Source organism: Dipodomys ordii, unplaced genomic scaffold (assembly GCF_000151885.1).
Source record: "Dipodomys ordii isolate 6190 unplaced genomic scaffold, Dord_2.0 Scaffold13, whole genome shotgun sequence".
Taxonomy (NCBI): Eukaryota; Metazoa; Chordata; class Mammalia; order Rodentia; family Heteromyidae; genus Dipodomys; species Dipodomys ordii.
In genome coordinates this window covers 10,441,420-10,460,460 of record NW_012267229.1, presented here as the reverse complement: position 1 = coordinate 10,460,460, position 19,041 = coordinate 10,441,420, and the positions used below count along the sequence as shown (strand labels likewise).

Here is a 19,041-nt window from a genome sequence, read left to right as displayed (position 1 = left end):
ACTCTACCACTTGAGCCACAGCGCCACTTCTGGCTTTTTTTTTCTTTTTGCTTATGTGGTGCTGAGGAATCAAACCCAGGGCCTCAGGCATGCAAGGCAAACACTCTACCACTGAGCCACCTTCCCAGCCCCTCAGAGTTATTTTTAAAATGTGATGTAGACTTAGATTTTATCATTGCTCAAGTTTTCTTCTAGAAAAAGATAATATATATTTTCTTATTTTGAGGCTCTTACTATCCATAAGAATTTGTGTATGGTACTTTAGAAGAAGGTAAGACTTTTGTCTAAGGATTTTGTTCCTGAGTATGGCGGTAGCTAAACTAGATTCTGGTTCTGAAGCTTATAATGGTGAGCTCATTGCACTTGGGTAAAGTCTGAGGGAAAAATTAGGATTTGAGTCAGGTATACAGTAGCCCATATTGAATTGTAGAAAAATAATCTTTGCAAAATCTCTTTGTCTTTTTAATTTGGGGGAGGGGGCAAAGGTTGTCCTACTATATTTCCCAAGCTGGTCTTAAACTTGTGATCCTTCTCAGCCTCTCAGATAACTGAGATTATAGGCATGTATCACCACACCCAGCATTCTCACATCTATGTATTATCTTGTGGTTTCTAAACATGAATTTTGAATTTTTGGTTGTAAAAGACCAAAGAAGATAAAATGACCCAGCTTTTCTAGTTTCAATATATATATATATATATATATATATATATATGTATATATATATATATATATATGTATATATATATATTTTTTTTTTTTAAATCAGTTGTGGGGCTTTGACTCAAGGCTTGAGCACTGTTCCTGAGCTGTTTCACACAAGGCTAATACTCTACCACTTTGAGCCACAGTGCCGTTTCTGGTTTTCTGGTGGTTAATTAGAAATAAGAGACTCACAGACTTTCTTGCCTGGGCTGGCTGCAAACTGTGATCCTCAAATCTTGACCTCCTGCCATAGCTAGGATTACAGGTGTGAGCCACAGGCGCCTGGTTCAAAAATTTTGGTTGTGGTGTTTGAACTCAGGACCTCGGCTCTGTCCCTGAGCACTTTTGCCCAAGGCTGGTGCTCTATTACTTTGAGCCACAGCACTACTTCTAGTTTTCTGGTGGTTAATTGGAGATAAGGATCTCCCAGACTTTTCTGCTCTGGCTGGCTTTGATTCACAGTCCTCATATCTCAGCATCCTGAATAATAACTAGGATTATAAATGTGAGCCACCAGCACCCAGCTAGCTTCAACACTTTAATAGGACATTTTGTTAGTTTAATGTGCTTTTTAAAATACAAAACTTTTAGACCATTGTAGAAAACATTTGAAAAGGAGCAATTTCAACATTCCCATTTTGTGGTTAGCAGGTTGAGGCATGATGTTTAAAAGAGGTCTGTTTCCTTGCCAGCTAAAATGCATGTTCATGAGCAGAATATTCCAATATGGTTTTCCTGTTACAGTGCTGCTTCATCTGCATTTGATTTGTCTCTTTAGTTAAAATTTGCTTCCTCTTCAGATTTTTTTGTCTTTAGTTATCTTACTCTCTTTTGTTGTTGTTGTTGTTGTTGTCAGTTGTGGGGTTTGAACTCTGGGCCTCGGTGATGTCCCTCAGCTCTTCAGGTCAGTGAGAGTGCTCTACTCTTGAGCCACAGTGCCACTTACAGTTTTCAGGTGGTTTATTGAAGCTAAGAGTCTCATGGTATTTCCTGCCCCGGCTGGCTTTGAACCCTGATCCTCAAGATCTCAGATTCCTTAGTAGCTAGTATTATAATCATAAGCCACCAGTACCCAGCTCCCTACTCTCTGAATATAAGAAAAATCTTTTGTCCACTGTGTTCTAGATCTCCATTTCCAGATATGAGAAGTGTCCCAAGGACAACCCCATGTACTACTGTAACAAGAAGACCAGCTGCAGGAGCTGTGCCCTGGACCAGAACTGCCAGTGGGAGCCCCGGAATCAGGAGTGCATTGCCTTGCCTGGTAGGCCTTGTGGTTTACTTTGTGTGTGGACCCAAAACTTCATCCCACCTCCTCAGTATTGTAGAGTGGATTGAACCTAATAGAGAGGAATGTGTTTGTTTATTCCCTTGCCCTCTTAACTAAAATACAGTTCCTAAATCAATGACAATTTGACAGAATCAAATGACAGTTTGTCTGCATGTCACTGATCCTGTCCAATGGTCTTCCCTGTGATAGATCTGCACAGTGTCAGCAGCCAGCCTTCAGGGCAATCAGGACAAGTCATAATGAGTACTTCTTACTGGCCAGTGGAATTTGTAATCTGCTTCCTGGGGTGCTTCTCCTAGGAGAAGGAAACTCTAGCCCTATACCTTATGGTATCCTGAGGTTTGGGGATAAACAGGCTGAGAGCAGCAAGATATGACTGAATCCCTATGGTATATTTTCCCTATGATGTCCAGGAAAAGGAACTGTGGCTCTCTGCCACTGTGCTCTCTGCATTAGCAAGACAGTTGGGCTGAACTTAGCCCCCTTTTGAATATCCTTTAGAAGAATGTGATTCAATTTATAGAATTGTTCTTCTTTCTTACTCTGTGTCTCAACTTTAATGTACCAGAACACTTGAGCATCTTCCTAAAAGACATCTTCTAATACAGATCTGGAGTTATGCCCTAGAGTCTGCATTTTAATTGGTCTCCAGTGCCACACTGAGGAAGAAGTCTATCTACTCTTTAATGATATGTTTCTCAAAGTATTTTCTATTGGTTTCAATGGCTGTTTTGGATAATAAACATTGTTGATCATGTCTCTCAGATATTCTGGATCTGGTGGAGCTACTTGGCTCAGTTGCTGTCATTTTATGTCCAGGGAGCATCCATAGCTTTTGCACAGTACCTTGTGTGGGTTCAGCATGATCACAGGAACAGATTGCAAGCTTGCTGCTACAGCCTTATCACTTTTGAGAATCTGTGCACTTGTTTGTACCTTCTGCTTGTTGATATGTAAACAGTCCCAGCATTTGGAGACTGCAAATATTGCTGTATTTGCAGTTTTCTATTCCATTTCTGACTTACATTCATCTGCTGGTCATAAGGATTTTAGTATTCTTTTTAATTGTTCTTCAGAAAGAAGTGTAGCAATAGAACACTGACACCAAACAGTTTTCCTCAAAGACCAGGAGATTTCCTCAGAATATGCTTCCCAAGATTCTGGAAATATGATTAATGAACCCCCCCCCTTTTTTTTTAATTCGGTACCTTTGGGGAGGGCTGCGGTGTGAATTCAGGACTTTACTCTTGCCAGCCAGGTACTTTACCACTTCACATTCCACCACCCAGCCCATCAATGTTTTTTATTCCTTGTGTTCTGTATTTAGAAATGAGTAAGTAATGTGTCTGATATTCTTACCACATCATAAGGAAACACCTAGAATTTGAATCACAAGGATCATTTAGGTGTTCAGTAATTTGAGCTAATAATATAGTACTGTGGTATGATTTCTAAAATACTTTTTTTCCTTCCCCCTCCCACAGAAAACATTTGTGGCATTGGCTGGCATTTGGTTGGAAATTCATGTTTGAAAATTACTACTGCCAAAGAGAATTATGACAATGCTAAATTGTCCTGTAGGAATCACAATGCCTTTTTGGCTTCCCTCACAACCCAGAAGAAGGTGGAATTTGTCCTTAAACAGCTACGAATAATGCAGTCATCACAGAGCATGGTGAGTTAACTAATATCCTCAGACCTGCTGTTTCCAGTCCCTACCTTGTGTGAGATGTACTAACAAGGGGAGGAATGCAAGTGAACGTATCATAATAGCCTTTGGAACTACACTGTCAGTCTCTTCATTTAACATTTTCTTTTCTTAAAAATTTAAAATACTAACTGGTGGCTCACGCCTATAATCTTAGCTACTCAGGAAGCTGAGATCTGAGGATTGTGGTTTGATGGCAACCCAGGCAGGAAAGTCTGTGCAACTCTTTATCTCCAATTAACCACCAGAAAACCAGAAGTGGCACTGGGTCAAAGAGATAGAGTGCTAGCCTTGAGTAAAAAAGCTCAGGGACATTGCCCAGGTCAAGCCCCATGACCTACAAAAAAAAAAAACAAAGGCATAGAGAGCAATACTTCTTTGTATATAACCAATATTTTATAAATATTGGTTAAATGACTTCATATAAGAATGGTTATCTTAATTAAGTTTGTGGATAACAATCTTCTTTATAGCATCTCATAGGATATAGACATTTGGAACATGATTATTGCTTTTTTATCTCTGTAATTTACTCTTTGAGCTATATTTTTGTCCTTTGTAAAATGACCATAATTGAAGAGATAATATATCTTAAACTGACATGTCTTGAGTTTAGAGAATAGGAGCTTTTCTTGTATCTGTGAGAAACCTATTTTGGTCAAGACATTGATGTGTTCATAAGTGTGTCTGTTTTACCTATAGTCCAAGCTTACCTTAACTCCGTGGGTTGGCCTTCGAAAGATTAATGTATCCTACTGGTGCTGGGAAGATATGTCTCCATTTACAAATAGTTTGCTGCAGTGGATGCCATCTGAGCCCAGTGATGCTGGCTTCTGTGGAATCTTGTCAGAACCTAGTACTCGGGGATTGAAGGCTGCAACCTGCATCAACCCACTCAATGGCAGTGTCTGTGAAAGGCCTGGTAAGGACATGGGTGAATAAGGTGTACTGGGAAGCTTTTTGAGAGTGTATGTAGGAGGCATAGTCAAGTTGAGATGTGTTAAATAATCACAAAAACAGATGGAGTATTGATTTCCGTTATATTCAAGCATAACTCCAAATTTTAAATGGAGTGGGAAATAATCTGTGCCTCTGACAACCAAAAAACCAACAACACAACAACTGAAAATAGCATTACTCAAAGAACCTAGTATTCTAATTAACATAGAAACTGAATGATTTGTTGACTCCAGTTAGTGTTGCAAATTTCTCTGAAAGGCACATTTCTTGGTGTTGGCAGAGAAATGCTGTGGAAGAAAGAACAAAAAGGAAAATAAAACACAAAATTAGAAAATCAGCAAGCCGCTGCAAAGGTAGTATTGAGAAAGCTAATGTCAGCAGGGAGGAAAATGATGAGAGCAATTCTGTCAGAAGCCAGAAGCCAACAAGAGCCATGCTGATGCTATGGTAGAGTACCAAGTGGTCAAACACATTGAGTACCTTCTCAGGTTTTCATCTTGATGGGAACTAAGTGTAGGCTCCATGAAGGCAAGCCCCAGGACAGCTTCTGTAACATACCAAAAGAACTCATAGCAATAGGCTGAATTGTAAGTTAATTTGGGAAGGCTGGACTCTATACTATTTCCAATTGAAGGAAAGTCCTGTAATTTGAGGAATGCAGAGGTGTAGGAGTAGATTCATAGCATTGCAGGGATTTATAATTGATTCCATGACACACTAATAGGTCACAACCCACATTTGAAGATCTTTGACCGCAGCTGGCACATTGTCACTCTAAAAGTATCCCTCTTGGGTTTAATCCTCAGCCAACCACAGTGCCAAGCAGTGCCGAACACCGTGTGCCCTGCGGACAGCCTGTGGAGAGTGCACCAGCAGCAGCTCTGAGTGCATGTGGTGTAGCAACATGAAGCAGTGTGTGGACTCGAATGCCTATGTGGCTTCCTTCCCTTTCGGCCAGTGTATGGAGTGGTATACAATGAGCAGCTGCCCTCGTAAGTTAAAAAGCAACCCAGACGTTCATGAGTGCCCAGCGTGGGAGCGACAAGTGCTTGACGTTGGCAATGATCTCAGTCCTTGAATATTTGATGGACATATTGGATTTGATCTTCTGTTCAAGTCTGTTCAGAAGCTATGTTAAGCTAAGCTTGCTTGATGACAGACTGCACACAGAATCAGACACAGTGATAAATTTAAATAAATCAAATCTAGGATAGATAAGAGTACAGAAGTTGGAGAAGAAGTATCTAGTATATTTTGCACAAAATATTAGGCTCTTTAACCTCATTATCTCTTTTAAATGGCCACTATAGAATAGTAATTTTGAATCATAGATGTTAGTCTGTTAAAGAAAAGTTCATTTAAGCATAAATTCAAATCTACCTCTGATAGTAAATTGCAACTTGTGTTTTTTTATAGCTGAAAATTGCTCAGGCTATTGTACTTGCAGTCATTGCTTAGAGCAGCCAGGCTGTGGCTGGTGTACTGATCCTAGCAATACTGGGAAAGGAAAATGCATCGAAGGCTCCTATAAAGGACCAGTGAAGATACCTTCACAGTCCTCTAGTGGAAATGCCTATCCACAGCCCCTTCTGAATTCCAGCATGTGTCTGGAGGACAGCAGATATAACTGGTCTTTCATCCACTGTCCAGGTAAGATGCCTCTGTATCTACTACAAGTTTATGAAGAATAAAACCTTGAAAGCTATATTACTTACCATGGATTTCCTTTATGAAAAACAATGTAGCATCATTTTAGGAGGAATAGTTTCATGTGAAAAACATTTAATATCAATAAAACATTGAGATCTGCATGTGAGTTATTTTAAGAATCTTTTTTTCTGAAACCAAGACACAGACTTGGTATCTGACACTTTTGCTCATTGGCTAGTACTCTACCATCTGAACCCTGCCCTCAATCCCTGTTTTACTAATTTTTATTAAAAATAATATACTTTATGAAAGGTATTATAGGTGTATATAAAATAGAACTGAATTCTAGCTACTCAGAGGCTGAAATATAAAGGATCTAAGTTCAAAGCCAGCACCAGGAAGAAAAGTCGAAGAAAATCCATCTTCAATTTACCAGTAAAATACCAGGCTAGAAACTTAACAAATTTGATGTAGATACTCCAGGCAATATTTATATTTTTAATGTAAAAATACTGTGCTTGTATAGTAGGCCTATTTTACAATTTTTCTTTTATTTAGAAGGACATCATGGCAATTATTAGGAAAAATTAAAAAATAATATCTCCTGCCAATCTGAAAATTCCTCCTCATGAACGAAAAGAATAAGCATTAAACCAGACTGTTGTATGTCTCAAGCAGAGAGATGAGAGACAGAAATCTTATCCTTTTAAATAACCAAGCGTGGGCAAGGAAGGTGGATCAGTGGTAGAGTGTTGACTTGCATGCATGAGGCCTTGGGTTCGATTCCTCAGCACCACATAAACAGAAAAAGCCAGAAGTGGCACGGTGGCTCAAGTGGTAGAGTGCTAGCTTTGAGCTGAAGAGCTGCGGGACAGTGCCCAGGCCTAGAGTTTAAGCCCCATCACTGGGAGGGAAGGAAGGGAGGGAGAGAGGGGGAGAGAGAGAGAGGAAAAGAAAGGAAGGAAGGAAGGAAGGAGGAAGGAAGGAAAGAAACAGGGCACTGGTGGCTCACGCCTGTAATCCTCGCTACTCAGGAGGCTGAGATCTGAGGATCACGGTTCACAGCTAGCCTGGGGAAGAAAGTCCATGAGACTTACCTCCAATTAACCACCAGAAAACCGGAAGTGGCACTGTAGCTCAAGTGCTAGAGCTCTAGCCTTGAGCTGAAGAGCTGAGGGACAGTGCCCAGACCCAGAGTTCAAGCCCCAGGATCAACCAAATAAATAAATAACCAAGTATGTGTAACCTATGATATGTATGTTCTCGAGATAAAAGTAACTCCTTCTCATGAACTTTCATTCTGCATGTGAATATTGAAGTGCACCTTTTTGGAAAGACTGGGAGTAGGGGTGTTTACACTGAATTTTCTTGTCATATTTGTTGAAAATCAGTTAACTTAATGTATCTACGAATTTATTTCCAGTCCCTCATTTCTATCCCACTGATCACTTTGTCTTTGTGCCAGTATCACAGTTGATTATCATGATTCTGCAGTGTTTTGAAATTAGGAAGTCTGATTCCTCATAACCTTAATCTTGCTTGTCCAGATTGTTATGATTATTCTAGGTTTCTTGCATTTCTTTAGAAAATGGATAAGCTTGTTACTTTCTGTAACAACAAAAAGCCAACAGGGATTGGGTTGAATTTATTGATCACTTTGCCTGCCGTCTTAACAATATTCAATCTTCCAGTCACTATAAACCTTAAATGTTCATTTATTTACCTCTTGGCTTTTATTCAGCAATGGTTAATAGTTTTCAGTATATATATGGCACTTACTCTGTTAAACTTGTCTAAAGCAGTCCTTCATGCTATTCTGAATGGAATTGTCAATTTATTTTTTAATTGTTCATTGCTCATGCGTAGAAAAACAATTTTTGTATAAGGATCTTACATCACGCAGCCTTGCTGAACTGTTGTCTACTAGTTTTTATTTAAATGAATTTCTTTGGATTGTCTACATAAGTGGCTATACTATCAGTTAATAAAGGCAGGTATACTTCTTTTCAATCTTAATAACTTTTTTTCTTAGGAGGAGCAAATGTCCTGGCTGGAAACTCTACTTAATGTTGAATAATAGTGGTTAGAAGTAGATGTCATTGTTTTCTTAAGAGAAAGAATTCAATCTTTCTCCATTAAATCTGATACTGGTTTAGATGTTTAATTTACGGTTTATATCAGGTTAAGAAAGTTTTCTCTTTTTTTTGAATACTGAGATTTTAACTCATACTTGCTTGAATTCATACTTGCTAAACAGGTGCTCTACTGCTTGAGCTATACCTATAGGTTCTTTATCTCTGATATTATTTATTTATTTACTTATTTATTTTGCTGACAGTCCTAGAGCTTAAAGTCAGGGCCTGGATACTGTCCCTGAGATTGTATTTCTTAAGGCTAGTGCACTCTACCACTTGAGCCACAGTGCTACTTCCAACTTTTTCTAAGTAATTTATTTTTGGAAATTAGAGTCTCATGGACTTTTCTGCCCAGGCTGGCTTTGAACTATGATCCTCAGATCTTAGTGTCCTATGCTAGGATTAAAGGCATGAGCCACCAGTGCCTAGTCTCTGATTATTTTTGAGATAGGATCATGCTTTTTGCTCAGTCTGTCTGAAACACAATCCTCCATTTATACTTACATGTAGCTAGGATGAAAAGCACATACCACTATACCTAATTATTGGCTGAGATGGGGTCTTGTGAAGTTTTCTGCTTGGCCTGACCTTGAACTGTAATCCTCCTATTCTCAGCCTCTCCCGTAGCTCTAATTACAGGTGTGAGCCATTAGTGTCAGGCATGAGCATTAGTAATAACAAATTATATTGCGGTGGACTTTTACCTGTCTGTGCTTAATACTGCTAGTTTTCTTTTTTTGTTTGTTTTTTTCTTTCTTTTTTTTTGTTGCTTTATTATAGGATTAAAGTAAGGAGAAAGAAACATTTCCTGCTCCTCATGCAGGAAATGGGAGTTAAAGACTTCTGGAATAATTCATTTTTGAAATTTTGATTATCTCAAAAGCCTGTTTAGATTTTTTTTTTTTTGATTGTGGGGCTTGATCTCTGGGCCTGGTGTTATCCCTCAGCTCTTCAGCTCAAGGAGAGTGCCCTGCCATTTGAGCCACAGTGCTACTTCCGGTTTTCTGGTAGTTTATTAAAGAGTTTCACAGACTTTCCTGCCTGGGCTGGCTTTGAACCATGATCTCAGCCTCCTGAGTAGCTAGGATTACAGGTGTGAGCCACCAGCCCCTGGCTTTTTTTTTTTTTAAGATCGAGTCTCACAGGTTGGCAGTGTGGCTTAGTGGTAGAGTGCTTGCCTAGCATGCATGAAGCCCTGGGTTCGATTCCTTAGTACCACATACACAGAAAAGGCTAGAAGTGGCACTGTGGCTCAAGTGGTAGAGCACTAGTATTGAGCATAGAGAGGCTCAGGGTCAGTGCCCAGGCCCTGAGTTCAAGCCCCAGGACTGGTGGGGGGAAAAAAAAGAAGAAGAAAGAAAAGATTTAGTCTCACCATGTTGCTCAGTAGCCTTAAACTCCCGGATTGAGTTTAAGCAGTCCTGCCTCTATCTTCCAAAGTAACTGGGGCTTCAGGCATGCACCACCATGCCTGGCTAGTTTTGATGATTCTATATTTAGGGCAATAACAAACTCAGGGATAGATGCAAATAAATCTTGTCAAACTTACTCCATCCACTTCTGCTCTGGAGAGGCTCCTTGAAATTTTATTCCTTTCAGCTTGCCAGTGCAATGGCCACAGCAAATGCATCAACCAGAGTATATGTGAGAAGTGCGAGAACCTGACCACCGGCAAGCACTGTGAGACCTGCATATCTGGCTTCTATGGAGATCCTACCAATGGAGGCAAATGTCAGCGTAAGTCACATGGGTCAGATTTGCTGATTGCAAGTCATGTGGAGTATACATACTTGTATTTGTGTTGAATATCTAGAAGGAAAAGAGCCAATTTGTTTTGGATGCTGTATTCTGACTGAGTCATATTGTTAAGAGCTCAGCTGAACTGGGAATTGAACCTTTGGATGTGGGAGCAGCTGGTTAAAGCAGCAGATCAACAATGAAAGAGTTAAGCAGTTGTATAAACTAGGAGAAAGAGCCAATTCCTCACCCTCCCTGACTCTGCCCGTGAAACAGTACACCAGAGAGGGAAGTAGAGCAATTGTGGGTGGGATCAACTCACCATGAAGGAGGGAGAGAAGGAAGTCCCAGAAGTGGGAAGTTAGAGTGGAGAAAGTATCTTCATAGTTCTCCCCTGCTTTCCCACAAAGAGTCCCTGAGCTCAGAATTGAACGTGCCCGTGAAGTGTGACTGACTGGGGGCCAAGTTCCTGACTTCAGCTCCTTGAGAGACCGTAGCACCTAGCTATGTCTGAGTCAGCTATGGGAGGGCTGCTGTGACCCCAATGCCAACAATGAGAAATGAGAATGACAGTGACAAGTGCTAGAAGAGCCTTGGAAATGCCTCATTTCTGAGTGGGGTGTGTGTGTGCATGTGTGTTTCAAAATGTTGCTCCTGAGGAAAACATGCTCCTTGGCTGAGCTGGAAGGCATTCCAACCAAGTTAAAGTCCCCACCCAGAGCGGAGACCCAGTACCTGGCATGCTAGAGATGCTTTGTAAATAGTTATTGAATAAATGGAAATAATACTGGAAGAAAAAAAAAGGTCTGTCAAAATGGAAATGGCAATTGCTTCAGGTGGCAATAGGTACCAGCTTCTCTTTTCCTTCTATCCTTTGACCTTGGGTCTTTTAATGTTGCTTTTACATTATTAGAGATAAATTTAGCTGCAAAAATTCATGAATCTTATGAGCTGTTCTTGTTTTAGTTTGTCTTTCCTAGGAAAGACAAGGAAAAAAATCTCTGATCATAATAATCTAAACCCATTGTGACCTGCTTTCCCTTTCCTTTTTCCCAGCATGCAAGTGCAATGGGCATGCATCACTGTGCAACACCAACACGGGCAAGTGCTTCTGCACCACTAAAGGTGTCAAGGGGGATGAGTGCCAGCTGTGAGTACCACATTCTACCACCAGGGAAGCCAGGGGCATGAAGCTGCCTCAACCCTGAAAAATACCTTCCCTATGAGACCTCTGGTTAATTAGTTTGAAAATATGTCCATCCTGCTTCACAAAGATCAACTTCTAAACTGAGGAGTCATTAGCAACTATTCTTTAATGGCTCTTTGATTTACTTAAAAAATATATATATATACATATATATATATATATATATATATATATATATATATGATGCTAACATTTCCTGGCTTGCTAATTTGCATTAGTCATGTATCTTCAGCACCTATTCAATTTTTTCATGTCAGAGGGTTGTACTCTTTTGAGTTAGAAGAGCTGGTATGAATATTTACTTAGCATTTTGGTTGTCTGGTAGTAGAATTGATCTTGCCTTTAACCCATCCATTCATGTTCAGGCCCTCTCCTTGGTGAAATGTATTTAATGTCTTCTAGGGGAGGGTTTCCAAACTCAGCAAAGGCAGAATTGGGTTTCAGACCTGGCTTTGCCTCCATTAAGCTTCTGTTTCCCCATCTATCAACAAATGCCTTGCAATAATTATTTTTAGTATCTTGGTTAGCTGGCATGAGAGAAATTGTCCCCTAGTTTACATATATCACTCTTTCTTACTGGGAAACTTCCTGAAATATATACATTGAGGTTTATTCTTCTCTCATGTAGATGCTTCAGAGAGAACAATTGGATGTGGATATATTAAGCCATATCATCAGATTTTATCATTGGTAAATTTTGTTTGTCTTAAGGAACAATAGTGGACCAAGTATGGTACCCTAATCCCAGCTATTTGGGAGATGAATATGAAAGGATCTTAATTCAGGTCCAGCCTATGCAAAAAAGTTAGTGAGATTTTATCTCAAGAAAGAAGCTGGACATGGTGGCTCACACCTGTATTCTGAGTTATGTAGGAGATGGTGGAGGATTACTGTCCAAGACAGGAATGGAAGTCTGTCTGAAAATGGAACTAAAAGAGTTGGGAGCATGACTCACATGGTAGAGCACTTGAGGTTCTGAGTCCAGACCTAGTACCCCAAAAAAATAAAAGAACAGTACTAATCCTCAGCAATTGAGACATTTTTAGTGTGAGTTAGCAGAGAATTGATCTCTGTATACTTTACAGTTTACATCAATGTATATTGTTACTAGTTGCATTCTACTCTAATGAAAGTATACGAGGGAAACTCTTAACCAAAGATTAAGTTGAATGTTTTGATTCGAAAAACTTGATAGAGCAAAATTACTATTATTTAGGGACACAACAAAAAGATGAGGTGTGGCATCCGATGAGATTTTCAACTTTCCAAAAGATTATGACTATGACAAGTGCATGTTATCACTTGGACTTTTTGTCTCTAGCTTACTATATTTTAACATTACCTAAGCTCTCTTTTTCTATGCAAGGTGGCTATTATGCTTGCCTAAGTGGCTCTGTGACTAATGATGACATTTGTAGATGACATCTGTGGAGAAAGATGAACTTTTTTTGGTGGGTATAGTAGCAGACAACTGTTTCCTAGCATTCAAAGTGCTTGGGATTAGATTCTAGGCAAAAGGATGAAAAGTTAAAGGACAGTTTGTCTCAAAAATTTTTTTGAAATAATTCTTTTTAGGTAGAATTAATTTTTTTCTTTAGTGTACAGCTACTGAAGCATTTTGGGGTAGGTTTTTCTTAAAGTGGTTGTTGGTATTTAGGTTTTCCTTGCTTGTATTAAAAGGAGCAGAAAATAATGAGAAATTAATATTTTTAAAATGTTTATATTTTTAGGGTATATAGTCCTCAACAAATGGGTTTTTCATTGTAATAAATGGGGTCTAGCCTTATTACACAGTATCTTGGCAAACGTTTATCCATTTTTTTTATATATTAGTGGTATAAATTGCTTGACAATCAGCAGGAAAATTTATTAAAACTCCTACTGGTCCACCAGTTCTGAATAACGAAGTATTTAATTATCATGATTCAAAACCATTTCGGGCTGGGAAGGTGGCTCAGTGGTAAGAGTGCTTGCCCTGCATGCATGAGACCCTGGGTTCGATTCCTCAGCACCACATAAGCAGAAAAAGCCAGAAGTGGCACTGTGGCTAAAGTGGTAGAGCGCTAGCCTTGAGCTGAAGAGCTGAAGGACAGTGCCCATGCCCAGCGTTCAGGCCCCACAACTGACCAAAAAAAAACAAAACAAAAACCCCCCACAATTTCCCTCTTCTCTCCCCACTTTTCTCCTCCCTTGCTTGCCTCCTCCCCCTCCCTCCCTCTCTCCCCCTCCCTCCCTCTCTCCCCCTCCCTCCCTCTTTCTTTCTCTCTCCCTCTTTCCCTCTCTCCCTCTCCCTCTCCTTCTCCTTCCCTCTCCCTCCCTCCCTCTCTCCCTTCCACTCCCTCCCTCTCTTTCTCTTTCCCTCCCTCCCTCCCATTCTTTGAGTTTAAACTCAGGACAACACACTTAGTAGTTAAACCCTCTACCACTTGAGCTACACCCCTAGCCTATGATTCACTACTTTGTAGTTTATACAAAGTTTATATAACTTTAAGAGTATAGATTCAGGTTGGAATTATGGGTCTGTGTTAGAGTATAGATTCAGGCTGGAATTACGGGTTTGTGTTAGAATGCCCAGCAAGCACAAGGCCTTCAGTTCAAACTTTATTCCCCATATATATAGATATATCTATATATATATACATATATACACATATATATGTATATATGTATATATATACATATATATTCTATTTTTAAAAGCAATAGAAATAATCTCACTTGTTTTTCTCCTAGATGTGAAGTAGAAAATCGATACCAGGGAAATCCTCTCAAAGGAACATGTTATTGTAAGTGTTTTGTGATTCGTATTTCTAGTTCAGCAAAACTCCATTGTTTTCTTTAACATGGTTTGAGAATGGTATTTGAGGACTGTAGCAACTAAAAAGTTTCCCAGCTTAAAGGGCTTGCCTGTGAACACTGTTTTCAGCTGTTTTAATTGTGGCCATGGTTTATGGTAGCATGCTGGGGCTCATATAGCAGGAGACAGTACAATCTCAAATTTTTCAGAAGCCTTATTGAATCTATCATACCTGATCGAAGTTATTGTTTTATATTACAGGATGTAGCTTTAAAAAAAAATTCTCAGGGATAGAAAGGTGGCTCAGTGGTAGAGCGCTTGCCTTGCAAGCCTGAGGCCCTGGGTTCGATTCCTCAGCACCACATAAGCAGAAGAAAAAAAAGCCGGAAGTGGCACTGTGGCTCAAGTGGTAGAGTGCTAGCCTTGAGCTGAAGAGCTAAGGGACAGCGTTCAGGTCCAGAGTTCAGGCCCCACGACCGGACCCCAAAAAAAAAAATTCTGGAAGTGGCGCTGTAGCTCAAATGGTAGAGCGCTAGCCTTGAGATGAAGAGCTGAGGGACAGCGCTCAGGCCCAAAGTTCAAACCCCACGACCAACAAAAAAAAAAACAATTCTTAGATTTCAGACTAAGTTTCATCATTCTTTCTAGAGCTAATTTGTGTTAGGCAATAAATAAATAAAATAAAATACCAGTAATTATTCTTGGAGTGAAAAGTGAATATGGCAAGTTGACCAGATCTTTATGGGTAAATGTATGAGAATCCACATAGTAGGTCATATTACAGAGCCAGAGAGAAAGGAGCTAATATTTGGCATTTCCAGTTTAATTCTGTACCTGTTGTACTGGATTGAGTACAGTTGATTTGAATATTAAATTGTGCCAGTTTGAGACAGGAAGTTCTCTTTTAAGCTTTATCACACTGTTTGTGAGTAGCTATATCACATTATGCTTTCTGGATAATATAACAAACATATTCCTTACCCCAGACCTTCCATAGGTCTGGTTTCTGTTATACTATTAATTTTTTTTATCTTTGGTTAAGCCAAACCTAGCATGTATAGGCAATCAGTTATTATTTGTAGGTGAGTTACACTGGAGCCCAAATCTTAAACATTGTCATGAAAAGAGGAGTTTGGTGGGGTACACAAATCATATAACTGAGCATCTGATTTCTTTTGAAAAACCTGAGTGTAGGTGAGTCAGAATCCTTTCCTAGCTATTAAGTTTATGAGAAAAGCAGTCTATACTTCCAGAGACATGATCTGTTTTGTTTTATATCAGTTTTTAAGTATGTATATCTTTCTTTCCATAGATACTCTTCTTATTGACTATCAGTTCACTTTTAGCCTGTCCCAGGAAGATGACCGTTATTACACAGCCATCAATTTTGTGGCAACTCCTGATGAAGTAAGATTTTTTTAACTTATTTTGTTCTGATTATTTTCTTGGTTATCATGGATAGAGGCACCACCTTAGCAGTAGTCTCAGGATGCTGTGGAGAGGTGTAGGAAAAAAATATTAAAGTCTATGTTTTAATCTTCTTTCCATCCCAAAGGCAAGAACAGTCTTAAAGGATTTATCAAGATCTGAACACTGACTGACATTGACTCTACATATTTTGTCAGTTCATAACAGCCCATACATGAGCTCCATCAGCAATGCACAGAGAGCAAATGTCAGAGCCCAATTGCATTCTCTCAAAATAGACCCAACAATGAAAATTTGCCTAAGAGGCAGGACACAATAGCTCAGTCCTGTAATCCTAGCTAGTTAGGAGACAGATATTGGGTGAGGGCTGGTTGGAGGCCAACTGGGCAAAATGTTCACAAGGCCCCCTTCTCAATCAGTAAGAAGTTGGTGTGGTGGTGTATGCTCATTATCCTAGCTACATAAGAACCATAACTAGGAGGATTTCAATCCAGGCTGGCTCCAGGCATAAATGTGAAACTGTATTTGAAAAATAACAAAAAGAAAAAGGGTGTATAAGGCTGGGTGGGCTCATGCCTGTAATCCTAGCTACTCAGGAACTTGAGATCTGAGTATTGCAATTCAGAGCCAGCTTGGATCTCCAATAAACCACCAGAAAACTGAAAGTGAAGCTATGACTCAAAGTGATAGTGTGCTAGCCTTGAGTGAAAAACAGTTCAGGGATAGCACCCAGGCAACACTTTTGTTCCTAGGAGAAATTCCTAGCTTCATCAGAAAGCAAAACAGCGAAGATTTAGTGAGGTCTGAAAAGAAGTTGAAAAGGAATTATTGAAATAGTTAAAAATGATTATTTGGAATGTAGATTTATATCTACTCTCAGTGATGAAGCCCAGCCTACCAGAAGGTGTTACCCACTTGTTAGAAAGGAGCCATTTAAAAGTAAAGCATCCAGGGCTGGGAAGGGGGCTCAGTGGTATAGTGTTTGCCTCGCATGCAAGAGGCCCTGGGTTCAATTCCTCAGCACCACATAAGCAGAAGAAAAAAAAAGCCGGAAGTGGCGCTGTGGCTCAAGTGGTAGAGCGCTAGCCTTGAGTTGAAGAGCTGAGGGACAGTGCCCAAGACCAGAGTTCAGGCCCCACGACTGGACCCAAAAAAAATAAAAGCATCCAGAACACGATGATAGACTTTTACATTTCTTTTCTCTCTTTTATCTTTGGTGCTGAAGATCAAATCCAGGACCTTGTTCATGCAAAGCATGAACATTATCATTAAACTACTCTAGCCCAGTTCCTTAGTGAAATATAAAATCATTCAATACCCTTTCCAATACTGAAGGAAATTTTACTAAACTTGATGTTAAGTTACTAAGAAGCCCCTAAATACATTGTCTACATTGTCATCAGTGTCGTGTAGTCTTGAGGCTTACTTATATCAGCTTCTCTTACTGTCCTTACAAGAGAAGGGGAAGTTTTCCTAGTAAATGAGATCACTGTTTTGTGAGAGAAATTTTTGGTTTAGAAATTACATTTTGAAGCTGAGTGCCAGTGGTTCACACCTGTAATCCTAGCTACTCAGGAGGCTGAGAACTGAGGATTGTGGTTCAAAACCAGCCCAGACAGGAAAGTCTAGGAGACTCTTATCTGCAGTTAATCACAGAAAAAGACAGAAGTAGCACAGTGGCTCAATAGGTAGAGTGCTAGCCTTCAGCAAAAGAAGCTCAGGGACAGTGCCCAGACCAAGAATTTAAGCCCCAGAATCAGCAAAATAAAAATAAATAAAAATTACATTTTGAAAATTGATGTTTTCATTGTTGTGGGGTTTTTTTGCTGTGAATTCCAAAATATCATTAAAGATCTAATTTCATAGTCTGTTTTAAGATCTTTAAATAAAATGAATGAATTCAGAATGATTGGATCCACCCATATTATATAAGAATACAACATCTGGTTTGTTTGCAAAAACATTTGTTTGACTACAAGAAAGATATTTACTAGTCACATTTCAGCAAAAACTGAAAATTAGTATTAGAATTTATATAGCACAGCCAACAATGTCTTTTTCCATCTGGCTCAACAGATTTCTCAGAGATAAATTTTTAAGCATTAAAACCCAAGAGTCTAGTTAATTTAATGAGACAGTCCTTTGAATTGCTGTATCTCTAAAGAAAACCAAAGCTTTCAAAGCGAAGAAAGCATAGCCATATTTCTTGAAACAATATTTTAAGCAAGAGAAAAATGGTTTTAAGTCATAAATGAATATAAATTAAATTCTTGTTAACTGTATTGTATTTTAGCTTTATATACTTTTAAAATAATTCCCAGTTGGGAGAAAACTTAATGTATGAATTAAGAAGTATATGACTTTAATTTATAAATAAATAGAAGTTTGGGCAGTCAGGTGGCAGACTCAGTACCTATAATTCTAGCACTTATGAGGCTGAGATAGGAAGATGATGAGTTTGAGATCAGTGTAGGAGGTACAAAGACTCTACCTAAAAGAAAGGAGTGAGGGAGGCACTAGATCAGCTGTTTTCCTAGTTAATGTGATCCTCTTGTTAGAAAACAGCTACCTAGAGGATCCTGAGGAGTAAAGTGTGCTAATGAGGTCCTTGTTAAAAGGTTCCTTTTCAAATTTAGGGATTTGATAAATCACTGAGTTCTATATACTTTTATGGGAGGGAAATGAACTTTTAATCTGGGATATATTACTTTTGTTGGGGAAAATTGGTTAGGAGTCTTCATGCTAACCCTTCTGTAAGCATAAGTTTCTCTTGAGAAATTATATAGCTTATAATCATCAATAGTTAAGACAATTGCAAGTAGTAAAATCTAATTGTTGCTTTTTAAAAAATGTTAACACTGTTAGAATTAATTTTCTAATTATTTGCAACTATCATCAGCAAAACAGGGATTTGGATATGTTTATCAATGCCTCCAAAAACTTCAACCTCAACATCACCTGGGCTGCCAGCTTCTCAGGTAAAGACTCAGCTAGTAAAGACTATGAGTAGAGGTAATGGATTGCAAAATGTAATATAGATTTTGGGACAGGGGTTGCTGATGGATGTATTGAAAACCCACCTTTGTCACTAGTTGTGCGACCTAGAGCAAGTGTCTTCAACCCTTCTATAGACTTTAGGGTTATTCATTTGTAAAGTTAACATAATAATACTTAATTAGCATTGTATAGACGAAATGAGTTACACCTTCCTATGCCTACTGTGGTTCAGGCTCAGTAGATTGTTATTCCACCTGCCTTATCCCACCACTCACACCCTTACTGGGGTCCCTACTCTGCTCTCCCATCAACATCCACATCCATGCATCAGAGGTGAGAAAATTCTAGTATCTCAGAGTTTCTAGAACTGAGAACCTTTTAAGTAAAATGAGGCTTTAGTAGCTACAGTGAGAGCTGTGTAGAAT

General features: G+C 39.1%; 1 protein-coding gene across 2 annotated transcripts in view; it reads left to right on the top strand.

Moving 5' to 3' along the window:
- Positions 1 to 19,041, top strand: part of Atrn (attractin) — a 95,130-nt gene that overhangs the window by 58,462 nt on the left and 17,627 nt on the right. For both annotated transcript variants that reach the window (XM_013011039.1, XM_013011040.1), the window contains exons 14-23: positions 1,832 to 1,970; positions 3,482 to 3,672; positions 4,408 to 4,627; positions 5,472 to 5,657; positions 6,082 to 6,315; positions 10,050 to 10,187; positions 11,244 to 11,337; positions 14,128 to 14,180; positions 15,504 to 15,598; positions 18,519 to 18,597. In XM_013011039.1, coding sequence (XP_012866493.1) covers positions 1,832 to 1,970; positions 3,482 to 3,672; positions 4,408 to 4,627; positions 5,472 to 5,657; positions 6,082 to 6,315; positions 10,050 to 10,187; positions 11,244 to 11,337; positions 14,128 to 14,180; positions 15,504 to 15,598; positions 18,519 to 18,597 — 1,429 coding nt within the window. The remainder of the gene's footprint in view (positions 1 to 1,831; positions 1,971 to 3,481; positions 3,673 to 4,407; positions 4,628 to 5,471; positions 5,658 to 6,081; positions 6,316 to 10,049; positions 10,188 to 11,243; positions 11,338 to 14,127; positions 14,181 to 15,503; positions 15,599 to 18,518; positions 18,598 to 19,041) is intronic.